General features: G+C 36.4%; 1 protein-coding gene across 1 annotated transcript in view; it reads right to left on the bottom strand.

The window, feature by feature from the left end:
• The window catches only part of SEMA3E (semaphorin 3E), a 243,294-nt gene that overhangs the window by 12,446 nt on the left and 215,273 nt on the right, over window positions 1–15,575 (bottom strand). The window contains exons 13-16 of the mRNA XM_032873241.1: window positions 13,586–13,627; window positions 11,725–11,891; window positions 7,320–7,387; window positions 5,218–5,357 (exon numbers count right to left, since the gene is read on the bottom strand). Of these exons, the coding sequence (XP_032729132.1) occupies window positions 5,218–5,357; window positions 7,320–7,387; window positions 11,725–11,891; window positions 13,586–13,627 (417 nt within the window). The remainder of the gene's footprint in view (window positions 1–5,217; window positions 5,358–7,319; window positions 7,388–11,724; window positions 11,892–13,585; window positions 13,628–15,575) is intronic.

Raw genomic sequence — 15,575 nt, 5'->3', positions numbered from 1 at the left:
GTTCATGTTGTATCAGCGAACATAAGAATTTATGTCCCTATCACCTCAATGATCACCTGCTTCTGCCTCTCTCTCCACCTCCACATACTATATTCTTAATAGACCCTTTATAAACCAAATTTTGATCATGTCATGGCTCTGCTGCAAACTATCCAATGGTTATACATTTAATTCACAGCAAACACCAAAGTGCTTTGTAAGGGCCTACAAAGCCCTGCATGAGCTGGCCCTTTCCCTCACTCTTTGACTCATAGTTTATTAGAGTTTCTATTGCACATTCCCTTTTGGCCACATTGCCCTTCATTCTAGGGCTCCTTGAACAGATCAGAGGCACTCCCATCACAAGGGCATTTACATCAACTGTTCCCACTATCCAGAAAGTTCTCCAATACTAGCATACGGCCTACTACCTCAGTTCTTTCAAGTCTTTTTCAAATGTCACTGAGTTGGTGACCCTCCATGAACATCCCTTTAAAATGCAATCTCTCCTATAAGTAACCTCTCTTGTACTTTTCTTCTCAGATCATCAGATACATGAAATATGGTTCTTATTTAGTTGTACTATTATTTTCGTCAACACCATCATCTTCCTCTGTTCTCCCGAATACAGGTTCTATGCAAATGGGGCATATTGGGTACTCAATAGATAAGTTGCCAAAGAATTAATGAAGCATTATTTTGGTTAAAAAAAAAAACAAGAAAATGAGGTAGAGTGCTCTTGGTTTTCTATCTATATAGGCTCAAATGAGAGAGAACATTTAATTTGCTACAGAATCCTATTTCTACCAATCTTTTTTCTACTCTCAAAGTAGAAGCCTGAAAAGGAAACTGAGAATGGGAACACACTGATGTATACCTTATATAATAAGGATTCATGGTATCAGTGCTTAGAGTGGGAACTGTTCAAATTACAGGTGATTCTTAATATCTAAACATCAAAAAATGGACAGAAGGCATGAAGAGACACTTCTCCAAAGAAGACATACAAATGGCTAATAGACACATGAAAAAATGTTCATCATCATTAGCCATCAGGGAAATTCAAATCAAAACCACATTGAGATATCACCTTACACCAGTTAGAATGGCAAAAATGGACAAGGCAAGAAACAACAAGTGTTGGAGAAGCTGTGGAGAAAGGGGAACCCTCTTCCACTGTTGGTGGGAATGCAAGTTGGTATAGCCACTTTGCAAAACAGTGTGGAGGTTCCTCAGAAAATTAAAAATAGAGCTATCCTATGACCCAGCAGTTGCACTATTGGGTATTTACCCCAAAGATATAGAGGTAGTGAAAAGAAGGGCCATATGCACCCCAATATTCATAACAGCAATGTCCACAATAGCCAAACTGTGGAAAGAGCTGAGATGCCCTTTAACAGACGAATGAATAAAGAAGATGTGGTCCATATATACAATGGACTATTACTCAGCCATCAGAAAGGATGAATATCCAACTTTTCCATCAACATTGACGGGACTGGAGGAGATTATGCTGAGTGAAATAAGCCAAGCAGAGAAAGTCAATTCTCATATAGTTTCACTTATTTGAAGACCATAAGGAATAGCAAGGAGGACATTAGAAGAAGGAAGGGACAAATGAAGGAGGGGAATCAGAGTAGGAGATGAACCATGGGAGACTATGGACTCAGGTAAACAAATGGAGAGCTTTAGAACAGAGAGGGGTGGGGGGCTGGGTGAGCCTGGTGATGGCACTGATTGCATAGAGCACTGGGTGTTATACACAAACAATGGATCATGGAACACTACATCAAAAAACTAATGATGTACTGTATGGTGACTAAGACAATTAAAAAAAAAAAGCACATTCCCGTTGTTGTGCAAAAATACATAAATAAATAAATAAAGGACACAATACCAAAAAAAAAAGTAAATAAATAAACATGAGAACTACTGTTCTTGCTCCCAAGGCTGCAGCAGCATGTTTCACCGAAGTTTGATGGAAAAAAAATATACGTAAAAATCAAGAAGATATCAGGACCATTTTTCAAAAGTCAAATTCCAGAACTTCGGCTGGAAATAGTTTTCCATTTGCTACATGTCCCAAAGCATCTGCAACTGTATTTGGGGTTCCGATTTCAGAAGGCTGTGTGGTTTAGTAGAGAGGACACAGACACATGGATTTGAGTTGACTTTACTACCTGTCAGTAACCTGGGAAGTGATTAAACATTCTGTGTCTCTGTCCCCGGTAAATCAGGTTTTAGAATAAAACGGTACATTCTATAAAATGCACACAGCAAATTCCTTGGTACTTAGACAATGACTACATGTGAAGTAGCAGAGCTTTGGAGTAAGGAATATCTGAGTTCATACCTTTGGTCTGTCATGGACTGTGTTTAGGACCTATATCTCCCTCAGTCTTCATTTCTACGTTTTTAAGAAGAGGTTCATGACATTGAATGTGCATTTGTAAGATGTAAGAACAGTGAGGTAAAGTACCTACCTACCACTGCAGATTCTGTGCGTGGTAAATGGAACAGCCTCACCCATAAAGACTTCTATTAAAATCCTTTCCCTAAAGGTATCACAAGAACTGAGGCACATCCTAACTAAGGTCATTGAGCCAAGGGAAAACCTACAAAAACAGGCTTTCAACAAACATTTGTGGAATTAATAAAATGCACAGAGATTGTGTTTCATAGGTGTTAAGAAAGCAGCACACCATAAAGTGCCTATTTGAGAGAAGAGAAGTAATCCAGTTTAGAAACTAGATAAATGAATTTCGAGATGCATTCTAGCAATTTAGCTATGTAGCATTTCAAAAGCTTTATGTGAACTACATTTTATTCACCTGAATATATGCTTTCCAGAGAATTCCACGGGGCTGAGTTTAGATTTGCAGGCAAAAGTTCCAGAGTCAAAAGTTCCAATTCCATAAAAGGGTGTGTGTGTGTGTGTGTGTGTATGTGTGTGTGTGTGTGTGTGTGACAACCAAAATTTTTTACAAAGGTTATGGGCTGACTATAAATTAATTACTTACAGCTAAAAGTGTCTATGATGAACCTGGCTGGCTACTGTCTAGGAGTGTGTGAAAAGCATTAACAGATGAGGTAAGAAACACGGTGGAGGAATTTCAGTATCTTATACAGTGGTCAAGATTTGATAACAGAATAATCCTCTGTCCATAGTAACTATAATAAAATGGTTTTCAAAAAAACGATCTTAAAAACCTCTAAAAGCTCCAAAATTAGACTCTCAAAGAACTTTAAAACAAACTCTAAAAGGACCCACAATCAGAGTCATTCTTCTCTGTGTATTCAGCAAATACATCTCCCTTTTTATGAAGTCAGCAATTTTGTGTTTTGTTCTAGATTCTGAATCAATCAATATATATTACGGTGTCTACAGAAACCAAGGATTATATGATGGCAACAAATAATGTATGGCACAAATTCAAAATTTCAAGGATCAGTAAATAGATCAGCCATGGAAATTTGAAAACAGAAACTAAAATTTGGGGAAAGGAGCAGCACATTTTATCAACAATAGGAGAAAGAAGCTTATAATTGAACATTGATGGATGCTGCATGTCAAAATGATTTGGTAAAGATTTCCAATGAGGCAGATTACAGTGACTTTCAAATTAGAACCAGAACATACTGAGGGAAGAAAACCACCGATGAAAGAATGACTTCTCTGTCCTCTGAAGCCATTCAATGAGAGGAGCTATAGAATATTCCCGGGTCCTCTCCTGCCAAGTGAGTTACGACAGAATTTAAAAATCAATTTCACATCAACTTTGTGGAATGGCAAATTCTTCAGTACTAAATCAACGATGTACTTTAGTGCAATATGCTGTAACATTTTTGGACACATGTTTATTCTTATGAGGTCATGAAAATTTAGGAGAATCTTCCCGTCCTTGATTGCCTTTCTAGATTAACTTTAACAGCCTTTGTTGAGTGTCTTCCTCTCTAATAACCATTCCAGGAAACTGGGATTTATAAATTTAATCCTCTCCCAGAATATACTGCATGATTTTAGACCAAAAACATGTTGCATTTTTAGTTTCGCAATAGGCTAGAAAGGAAAAAAAAGGCATAAAAAGTCAGTGTGCTCTACATTTGGAACCTACAGTTGATGGCTTCACTGATTCCTTCTCTACCCACTGTGAACCTATTACTTCTTCTCTAGGTTCTAAGGCAGGTGTCAAACAATTTTTTCCCCTTATTCAATTTGCAACCTTCTTTTTACCAAGAAACATTTTGCTAGCAGTCACCAAGACCTATTTCCCTTTAATTAACCAAAATTCACTCTTACTGCTTTTATAATTCCACTTTTGTGAAAATTGAGTTCAAAGCCCACATAAGCATCCATAATGTTTTACCTGCCTTTACTAACTGGGTCATGCCTTTGACCTTGGCCAATATACAACCAGATCCCTTGAGTTTCATAAAAAGATTATCCAGTAACTGCCTCCAGGCTATCCCTTATGTGTGCTTTAACTGCTTCCTATTCCTCATCTATAAAAGGAGCACAATGAGTCCTCACTCATTATTTAGATAATAGAAATATAATCTCCACACTAAACCTACTTAAAAGGACAAACAAACTGATGCCTTTCTTTTGTTCCCAGTGGGCACCAATGGAACCCCTGTGGCAATGTTTCATGTATGACTCAATTGCTTTATCAAACAATTGGTTTAATGTTGCTGCTGTTGTTTTAATTCTATTATCCATGTGTCTGAGATATGTATGTTAATGGTGTTTAAATTTGTTATTTTTCTAGAACATTTAAGATAATTTTCTAGAAATTTACAACAATCATTTTGACATGATACTAAAATCATGAAACTCTGAGTACCTACTGAATAAAAATCCAATTTTCAGAATCCAAATTTATACATACACATATACATATGTATAGAATTTATTTATATGTGTATATATTTATTTTGTATTTAATATATGTATATATGTATATATGTATTTTTATATATATATTATACACATAAAATTTTATATATACATCTAGGTTTTTACAGCATATATAAATTATATACACATGGAAATATATGTGTGTATTTAAATTTTTTATATGTATATAAATCACACATTGTAAATAAATCCACTTTTTAAATAACACACATATAGCACAATGGAAGATTCATTTTTAAATATCAAATAAGTCATCATCTATCTACTAATCACACACCACTAGTAAGACAGCATGGCGTGAATGTGCAGCTATGAATTACCTCCTCTTTCCTTCCATCACGTCCTTTCTGTACAAACCAGATAACTTTTGCTTGCAAAGATCGTGGGGTACATTCCAGCAACGTGCTGTTGTTCTCTATGCCATAGGCCAGTCGCTCTTCAGTCTTATCCAAAGCATCCCCTACAAAATAAATATTAAAATTAATGTTAAGACTTTGACTTTAACAGTAAATACTATTTTTTAAAATGATTTTATTTATCTATTTATTTTCAGAGTAAGACAGAACACAAGCATGGGGAGCGGGAAGCAGAGGAAGAAGCAGGCTTCCTCATGAGCAAGGAACCCGATGAGAGACTTGATCCCAGGGTCCTGGAATCATGACCTGAGCCAAAGACAGATGCCTAACCAACTGAGCCACTCAGGTGTCCCAGCAAATAATAATTTTAAAAGCTTCTTCACTTAGATTCCTGGAGTAAAGCGAGTATCTTTCATGATTTACTACTAATTTCTATGCAAGGCCATTTAAAGGAGATGAGGCAGTGGCACACCAAAAATCTAGGCTTTAGAGAGTACTGCAGACTATGGAAAGGACCAGAAAGAAGTAAATGGGAGTGTGGGAACAAGTACGGGGCAGTCAGGATACTAAGAAGGTGCATCAGTGTTAAATGCATGGAAAATCAGTGACAACATGAACCAACAGAGCAGGCAAGAGAAGGTGAGCACTAAACATTCAAGTAAAACATAAGACAAAATTCATAGTTACCAAGAAAAGCAGAAAGCAGAAATCAACGTGATATGATGCTACATTAAACACAAGGGTGAGTGAGATCTTATCAAGAGACTGCACTGATCCAAATGTTGGGCTCCTTCAGTAAGAAAAGGGTACAAAACTGGACTAGGGACTTCAGATCCGGAGCTTCCTGATTATTATATCCATCTTGGCCCACAGAGGCTCTCACTGGACTTGAACTCAAATCTGCACACAGACTAATCTACTTAACTGCAGTGGGGAATAAAAGCAAGTGAATAGGGCTTCTGGGTGGGTCACGGTTAAGCTGCCACCTTCGGCTCAGGTCATGATCTTAGGGTCCTAGTATCAAGCCCTCCATCCGGCTCTCTGCTCAGCAGGGAGTCTGCTTCTCCCTCTTCCTCTGCCCCTAGAACAGCTTGTGCTTTCCCGGCTCACTCACTCACTGTTTTTCAAATAAATAATTAAAGTCTTAAAAAAAAAATAAAAACAGCAAGTGGATGTATTGTGTTTTAACCAACATCAAATTCAGCAACTAGAACCTGGGATTTTTTTCCTTGTGTCTGAGTTCTCCTCACTTTCAAAACTGATGCCTACATTTTCATAGATTAAGATCCTGCCTTCCTCCAGCGAATGTTGCCCGAGGCTTATGTCCTACACTAAATGCTCAGTCAACCTTGGGTCTATTAAACATCACGATGCTATGCAACTCTGGATTGTATGCAAGCGCTCCTGGTCTCCCAGTCACAAAGCTTCATTTCCCTGGTCCCTCCTGTGCAACTGAGGCCACCAATTACACAGCCAGTTCCACAACCGACATGGTGTGGAGAGTCAGGACCATGGTCTTCCATCTTGTATGACTTCCTTACATTTGATGAAGCAAATTTCCTCTCATCCTTTACCCATCAGACCGTGTACTAACTTTCTGCAGAAACTCTCATCTATCCCACTCTTGTAGAAGACTTCAAGTTTTTCACTTTATTTGACCCTAAGGCTTAGTAGGTGACTTGATACAAGTTTGATCACCCTTAAGAGGATTACCATAGGTTGTGTGACATGGTGAAGATATTCCTGGGGCTGAGATGCAGAGAGAGGTCCTACAAGTCACTGTGGCATCTTGTTCTAACATCCCCCTGTTCTGAGGTCTAACAGTAAGGTTTTCATGGTGGTATACAGAATTTATTTTCCTAATTAATTAAAAATTTTAGGTCCATCCAGAATTAAAATTTTGGTGTTAAAATGCACAAAATTTTAGCTATGTGGAAGAAAAAAGAATACTTTCAGTAACACTGTTCTACTATATATCAATCACAAAGAAAACAAGGACCATTTTAAGAGGTCTGCAGTTTATCCTAACCCCAGTAACCCATAGCAATTGATTTTCTCTGGATTACCGACGAATTGCTGTCCAAAGCATTGCTGAGCGGCGTTTCCGTGCCGAACATCTTGTCTGCGGAACCGCCTGAAAGAAAGTAGATGCATGTAGGAGATGGTCAGATTTCAATTTTCCAGACTTTAAAATGCGACCAACTGCATTAAGGATTCAAGTAGTATTCAGCTACTGAAAAAAATTGATCTGTCATACAAAACAAGGATAAAATTCAAGTTTCATAGTTCCCTATATTTCCACTGAGTGTTATTCAATGGTAAGATCTATATAAAACTCTTACTTAAGTGTTCACATAAGTTTGAATTCTGGATCCTGACATAACTTGAGAAATCCCTTTTTATATTTTTTTTAAAAATCCAGTGCAATAAGAATTCTTCTGTTTCAAATGGGGGGTTTGGGGTAGTAAGGGAGGTAGGTATGCAGGAAAGATAGTGGGAATTGAGGCAGATTATTTGAACAAAAATCACAAAACTCCTACATATAATAAGGGGCATTTAAAAAGGGTAACAGTATTAGAATCCAAATATTTTCTTCTACGGCCATCTTAGTCATATAGCACAAATACAATTGGCAATAAAGACAGAAACCAATAATGTAGTCAATTTACTCTTTTACTCAGATAGTATATATAGATATTATATGCCTCTATGCAACGTGATTGTGTGTTATACATACTTAACTGGCTGTATGGCAAGACTGCCTATTAGATTTAGAATAACTTCTAGTGGTTTTTTAATATTTTATAGATTATTTAGATATATGATTAAAAAATAACAATTTCTTTACCCTTGGGGGGAAAATTCTATAGTATAGATCTTGTTTTAAATTAGTAAGCAACTTTCTGAGGGATTGGACAATGGAAATTGTCATTATTAGCACTGAAATTCTAAGATCAAAATCTTCAGCATATTAATTCAGATGAAAGATAAAAATAGAAGTATTACATAAGTGCAGAAAATACCACTTGCTTCTCTAAATCATGGCATTTCTTCAAGACTAAGGAAAAAACAGAAGGCAGAGCAGAATTTTCACCCCAGAGGGAGATGGCTAGGCTTCTGAAGTGACAATGAAATGCTCTAACCATATGCAATGATAAAATCTGGAAAAAGGAACCAGATTCAAATCCCAATGCCATCACTCACGTGCCATCTGATCTCGTACGTATCTTCTCTCTTGCTTGATTCTTCCTGTCCTCCTTTGTAAAATGAAGTTGATCTGACATCTAAAAATTATTCCAATATCAAATTTTTTTTTCATTCTAGGCTTACCTCTTGCCTCCCAATAATGATAAAGGAACATCATTTCAAGAGATGAAGTGATTTCTCACATGTCAGTTCAGATCTTAGTTAAGAGACCAATACTTGAGAAGCAATGGTTTAAGTATTTCCTTGTAATGAAAGCTAGAGCAGATGCCTATTTACAGGCAATTTTTAGGATTATGACCTGTGTGCAAAGCTGGCTTTTTCAAAATACAGAGATTGTAGATTAGAAGACATTGTCTAGAAACCTGGGATTTAATAAACTTCAGATTAAAACTGCTGTATGAATCATCCCACTGGGTAAAACTGAAAAAAGAAATTGACAAAAAAGGAGCAAAAACAAAAAGTTTTATGCTTTTGTTATTATTTTATACTAGCATGTGCACAGGTATAGATAACCGGTAACAGTTCTGGATGAGAAGTAAACTGGTTCCACAGATTCCTTACTTCATTCAGTATTGCATTGGTATTGGGAATCCAAAGTCTGCTGAGCAGTAGTGAGTAAGGGAGCAGGGGTAAATCAAGGAAATGGGAAATCGTTTCTACTCTGCAGAAATGCTGTATCAGGTTTATTACACATGTGGAGTGAGAACAAAGGGAGGTGCAATGAGATAATTCAGGTATGCAATGTGAAGAATAATACAAAATTTTGCAATGTCAATAGTACGCAAAGAGTATGCCAAAAGTCATGAAAGCAAGCATTCAACCCCCAACAAGGGTTCAATTCATTTTATACTATCTTCATATAACTGTCTTTTATCTCAGCATTTAAAAAAGACTGTAAATGTTCAAGAGCTTGAGAAAGGTTAATCAAAGTTGCCCTTTATTCCCAAAGTTGCCTATTTCTCTTCTCTATCTTGCCACTTAGAAACTTTTAAAGAGAACACCGGAAAGAGACAACATACAAGAGCCAGGGGAAGTAAAAGACTTAGCTATATAAATTATAGTGTATTTTGGAAGACTATTTTAAACAAGTGGTTTGGATTGCGAATTAATGTTTTTCCTCTGTTGACTCATTTTCACTCTGTGAACAGAAAAGTATTTATTTTAATGACCAGTTTTCAATTTCTGCTTCTAGTCAGGTCTGAAGCAAAAACGATCTGCTCTAAAAGCAAACTATTTTCCTTTTCATGTGCTGGAATCCATCCAAAAAGTTCTCCTCCAGGGGTGAGTGATGGTTCAAAAGGATCTGACACCACTGAGAGATCTCCATTACATGCCACTGAACTGAACTCGTTCATTTGTGATCACGGTTCCTGACTCGAGCACTTAGCGCCTTCCTAAGATTTTGCCCATTCGTTTGACTTTCACTAAATAACTTTCTGTCCACCCTTTGCAAATATATTAGCAAGCCTGTGGATGTATACTTCAATAAGATGCACCATGGAGCAAGAATTATTTAGGTATGGAAACTGTTCAGTTAGAAGAATTCATCACCCTTATTGGATACCTGAAACAAAACCTTGTTATTCACAAGTATTTGATGCATGGCTTTCAAATGTTACTATTATCGCTAATAACAATAAAATAATTCATTTTATTATTTTCGGTGAAATTATCTTTCCACCCTTACAACCAGCTACTTTACTCCTAACCTAGGGAACTGCATGGTTTTCCATGAACGTTCTATGCCTTTTGTATAATTCCCTTTAGCTGGAATCTTCTTATATCTCCACCTACAAGACTGAGCTCAAAGGTTGAGTTATTCTGGGAATTAAATAATGTCTAACATGTACTGCGCTTAGTCTAGTACTTTATACATAATAAGTGCTCAATAATGAACTACTATCATCCTTATTTACAATTACATTTCCCACTTTAGGTTCTGATTTCATATAGCCAAGGATTATCGACCGCTTCTTCATCCTCCTCACACTTAGTACAGTAGTTGGCATAATGGGTGAATAATTCACTGAACACTATTTTTACATAGTAACACGGCTATATTCTTCAAGTGTTTTTAAATAGCAATAAGCCTTTGTACAACATCAATTTGCTTGATTCTTGAAAACACTTTGTAAGTTATTTCATTAACAAATATCCTCTCAAAGGATCTTTTCACTATCCGCCTATGATATACTTTAATTACTCATCAGACCGAATGTTAATTTAGCTAATGTCAAATTAACAAAGGTTTTGAACCGGTGACTACGTTTTTTAAAAACGAGATTCTACTACATATGTGACCTTGTAAAAATAATAACTATTTTAAGGTGGGTTAAATTAGATTTTTTAAAAGTTTGAAATAATCCAGAATAGAAGAGTAAAAATAACTGAAATCAGTAAAAACTTAATTTTCAGTAAGGAAACTGTATATAGTTTGATGTTTTTCTTTTATTTTTATTTTTTATTTTTATTTTTTAAAGTGTCTTTGGCCACTTTACTAGGAGAAAAAATAAATGCTTATTCTATAACAGATAACAATATTTTCCTTTATGTTTCCCCGCAAAGAACACACAATTTCATATAGCTTGAGCAAAGAAATATCTCCATCCTTCAAAATACTTTCTAGACCTCAAGATCTTCTTTTCAAAGAATCCCAAGACCTACCTTCTCTTACAAGTGGCAATGACCTCGCTGAATTGTACATATCAGAGTTTGGAGGTCTCTAAGTGCCTTTCATTTGTGTTGAATTAAATCACACGTTTCATTAATTATACAGGTCATACATTTGCCTAGGAATTAAAATATTCACTTTCAAAATGAAATAAATGAAGACCAGCTGGTTGAGAGGACATGGGGCAAATGCAGGATGTATTTTAGAATTTATTTATTTATTTTTCTTTCAAGTCTTTGAATCCCTCATGTGTGGTGGCTTGCCATTTCCACATTTTAAGTTTATCTAAACTGGTTTCATGTCTTGCAATACGAGTGTCAGAAGGGGGAAGAGTTGATTCAAACATGGGTTAAAAAAAATAAAATATATAAAAACCCAATAAAAACTCCAATCTCTACACAGTAATTGAGAGGAGTTATTTTCAGGGAAAATTCAACTTTCAGAGCTTATATTATGAACAAAGTATGACTACGAGGGCTTACTTAAACAAAACTAATGTGGTTATTTTCATGGGATGGGTGCAGAAAAAAAGATATTTGACAAAGTGTTATGGCTTTTCTAAAGCAGGGAATGACCGCATTGAGGCCTCTCACCTCTTTGCATGGGTGCCTGTCGGGTAATACCGGGAACAGGATATGCCATCCCAGGCACAGTAAGGATCTCGAGCCAGGCAGCAATCAGCACAAGCACTTCCGTACATGTCGCACTGATGGAATCTGACTTGGGCCACAGCAGAAGCCGATCCAATATACAGCTGTTGCTAGAGACATCAAACAACAGAGAGGCCGCTAGCAGAAATGGACGGAACTCTCAGTGAATTTCACATTTATACACATTCACTTCGGTGAATTTTTGAATTTGAATTACTGCAGCTACTCAGGAGAGGTAACAAAACACTGGTACTTTCAGTTCTCTAAGATCTGAAATACATTTATAGACCTGGACTCCCGTAAACAAAATTGCAAGAGCGAGCTTGACAAACTCTCAAGAAGTTGCCTGTTCTTTTGTTATTTAAATAGAAAGCCTCTTTCATCATTTAACCCTGTAGGTCTTTTTAAAAGACCTTTAGGGTTGTCCAATAACAGACAGAGTAAGTAAATGGTCTCTTGTTATTATTGTTGCATTTTTTAAAAGTGAGACGTAACTGACAAGTAATACCTTATTAGTTTCAAGAGTATGATATACGGATTCAATATCTGTATGTATTGTGAAATGATCACAGTGAGTCTAACATTCCTCAACACCGTATAGGTAGAATTGCTTTTCGTGTGATGAAAACTTTTAAGATGTGTTGTCTTAGCAACTTTCAAATATACATTAGGGTTTCATTAACTATAATCACTATGCCATATATTACATTCCGAGGTCTTCCTCTATAACTGGAAGTTTGTACCTTTTGATCCCGTCCACCCATTTTGCCCACCTCCCATCCCTTGTGTCTGGCAACTACCAAACTGTTCTGTTAAAAAACAAAACAAAACAAACAAACAAACAAACAAACAAAACCCTCATTTTTTTGTGGTGTTAGTTTTAATTTCACTTATCAGTGAGTTTATATGGTATTTGCCTTTTCTTATTTCACTTAGTATAATGCTCTCAAGGTCCACCCATGCTGTCACATATGGAAGGATTTTCTTCCTTTTTGTGGCTGAATGATATGCCATTGTACATATATGCCACATTATCCCTATCCATTTATCTACTGATGGGCACTTAGGTTGTTTCCATGTCTTGGCCATTGCAAATAATGCCACAATAAATGTGGGTACAGATGCCTTTCAGAGTTAGTGTTTTGTTTTCTTTGGAAAATCACCCAGAAATGAAATTGCTTAATCATATGTTCTATTTTTAATACATTCAGGAAACTCTCTAATGTTTTCCATATTGGCTGCACAAATTTGCACTCCCACCATTCATGCACACTAACATGCAACAGTTAAAACACTGATACAGATATATACACAGAATGAGGGAATAAACTCTAAGATACATTGTTAAGTAAAAACAGTAAGTAGCAGAACAATTAACATTACAAGTTCCTGTTTGCCTAGACATAAATGGTCACTTATAAATATATTTGAGGTAATATATGCAACAACTTTTTCTGGAGAAATTTGCACCAGAAAATGGTTCTAGTAAAGTGGAGAGGAGGTTTGTGTTTCACTGCACACTTTTTTGTATTACCATCATTTACCGTTATTTTTGCAAGAGCTCTTTTTTGTAAGGGCTCTTCTGCTCTTACAGAAGAGCATCCTATCATGATTATAGAAGTAAATCTACTCTTACCTACCTTTTTCCAATAATAGAAAAAGAAATCCATTACATGTAAATCACTATTTTTATCAGAGTAAAACTGTAACTTATTCATCTTTAAGCATGTGTAATTCTGCTCTTTTTCATTGACCATGACTCCCATATACACACAAGTACACTTGCACATACACACAAACTTACTCTCTTTGAAGAAATCTCCATAGAAATAATAGGAACTGGGTCCTGAAAAAAAAAGTTTAAGCTTTTAAAGAAATACAGAAACATACTTTAATATGGTTGCAAATCATCTGAACTCATATTAGATATGTGACTAGTTCTATGCTAGCCTATAGCTTTCATTTTAGCAAATCAATAGGAACTTATAATTACATTAAAATATAGTTTTCTTGGGCACCTGGGTGGCTCAGTGGGTTAAAGCCTCTGCCTTCAGCTCGGGTCATGATCCCAGGATCCTGGTATTGGGCCCTGCATCGGGCTCTCTGCTCAGCAGGGAGCCTGCTTCCTCCTCTCTCTCTGCCTGCCTCTCTGCCTACTTGTGATCGCTGTCTGTCAAATAAATAAATAAAATCTTTAAAATAAAATAAAATACAGCTTTCTTTTTAAAAACTCTTTTTAACGGAATAGGTTAGATATGTAAGATGGAAAAAGTAGTGGATAATCTAAATAGTTCACCATTTGTTTCTGAAATGTAGTTTTTGTATTTGCATTTGCATATTACTCAAGTTTTGGAAACTCAAGTTATCTTTAATAAATAGCAGAGTCACAGTGTTCTTTCTTATGAAGTATTAGAACCATTAGAAGTGAAACAGTTGTCTCTGAATAGATGATACTGTTAACAAACCATGTGACTTTAATTGCTTAAATCCAGGCCTAACAAAATACTTTTTCTGTTGGAATTATCACAGTCAATCAATATGAGCCCAGGTTGCTTTGAGCAAGATGAATAAGTTCATTGTCTTCGAAATGCAACAGAAGAAAGATGATCTATAACACAGCTTTGAGAGCCTGTGTGTTATTCCAGGGCTGGTGATTAAGACTAACGTGTCTCAAATGAGCACCACAAACTCAGGTGGTTTCTGCCAGGAGACAAGCAACAGGCAGGTGGGATCCGCTCAGTGGATGATTATCCTTCAAAGAATTATTTTTTGAAAGAGAAAATCTAATCCCCTGTGTCAATATTTTAAACTACAGAATGCTTTAGGCAGGCACGGATGCCCTCATTTATTCATTTAGGTGACAATGTTTCTTAGGGTTGATAAGAACAAAACACTGTGGCAGGTGCTCCTCACAGGGGAGCTATGGTCCCTGAAGTGAAATGAAATCTGACACAGAAATCCAATATGCAAGATAAACAAAAACATAGCTGCTCTGGTTGAGATAGAACATGCTTACCCTTGGTGCATCGACGGGCAATGTAATCTCCAGGGCAGCCAAGGTGAAATGAACTGTTTTTCACCAATAAACATATTTGCCTATGTATCCATTACAAACATGCACAATCTTAATAATTTGCAGCCTTTTTTAAAAACAAATTTGCTTACTTGCTAAAATTTATTTGTAACCCCAATATTAATATTTAGAGTGTTCTGGGGTCATTCGTGAACACGAGCAGGCACCAAGAGGCAATAAATTTTGGCTGCCCGACAAGTATAACCCCAGCTGAGATCAATGAAGGCGACACTCTGCCTTCTTGTTTCAGCTTTCCTATTCGAAACAAGTGTCCTTTTCATGGTCTATTTAATGCCATGGTTTTTCACATTTTTGTGCTTTTTACTGGCAATTTTGATGTTTAAAATGGCCTCTAAGCAAAGTGCTGAAGTGCTCTCTAGTGTTTCAAAGCTTCAAAAGGGCTGTGATGTGTATTACGAGAAAATACACAGGTTAAGTAACTCTGTTCGTGTACACGTTATAGTGCTGTGGCCCATGAGCTCCATGTGAGTTAATAAAAAATATATACAGTAAATAAGGTGTCTTCCAATAAAAACACACCGAGAACAACATTATATATTGACCAGTTGACAAAAACGTGACTAGAGACTCACAGGAACCTAACCCTGTATGTCCCCTAGGAGCACTCGCCAGTATTCACTAATGTGGTGTTCATGGTGATTTTATTTTTTTTTAATTTATTTTTTAAAAGAGTTTATTTATTTATTTGGCAGACAGATAT

The sequence above is a fragment of the Lontra canadensis genome, unplaced genomic scaffold (assembly GCF_010015895.1).
Source record: "Lontra canadensis isolate GAN:19392208 unplaced genomic scaffold, GSC_riverotter_1.0 scaffold48, whole genome shotgun sequence".
Taxonomy (NCBI): Eukaryota; Metazoa; Chordata; class Mammalia; order Carnivora; family Mustelidae; genus Lontra; species Lontra canadensis.
Note: the sequence above shows the minus strand (reverse complement) of the source record. Positions and strands in the feature narration are given on the sequence as shown.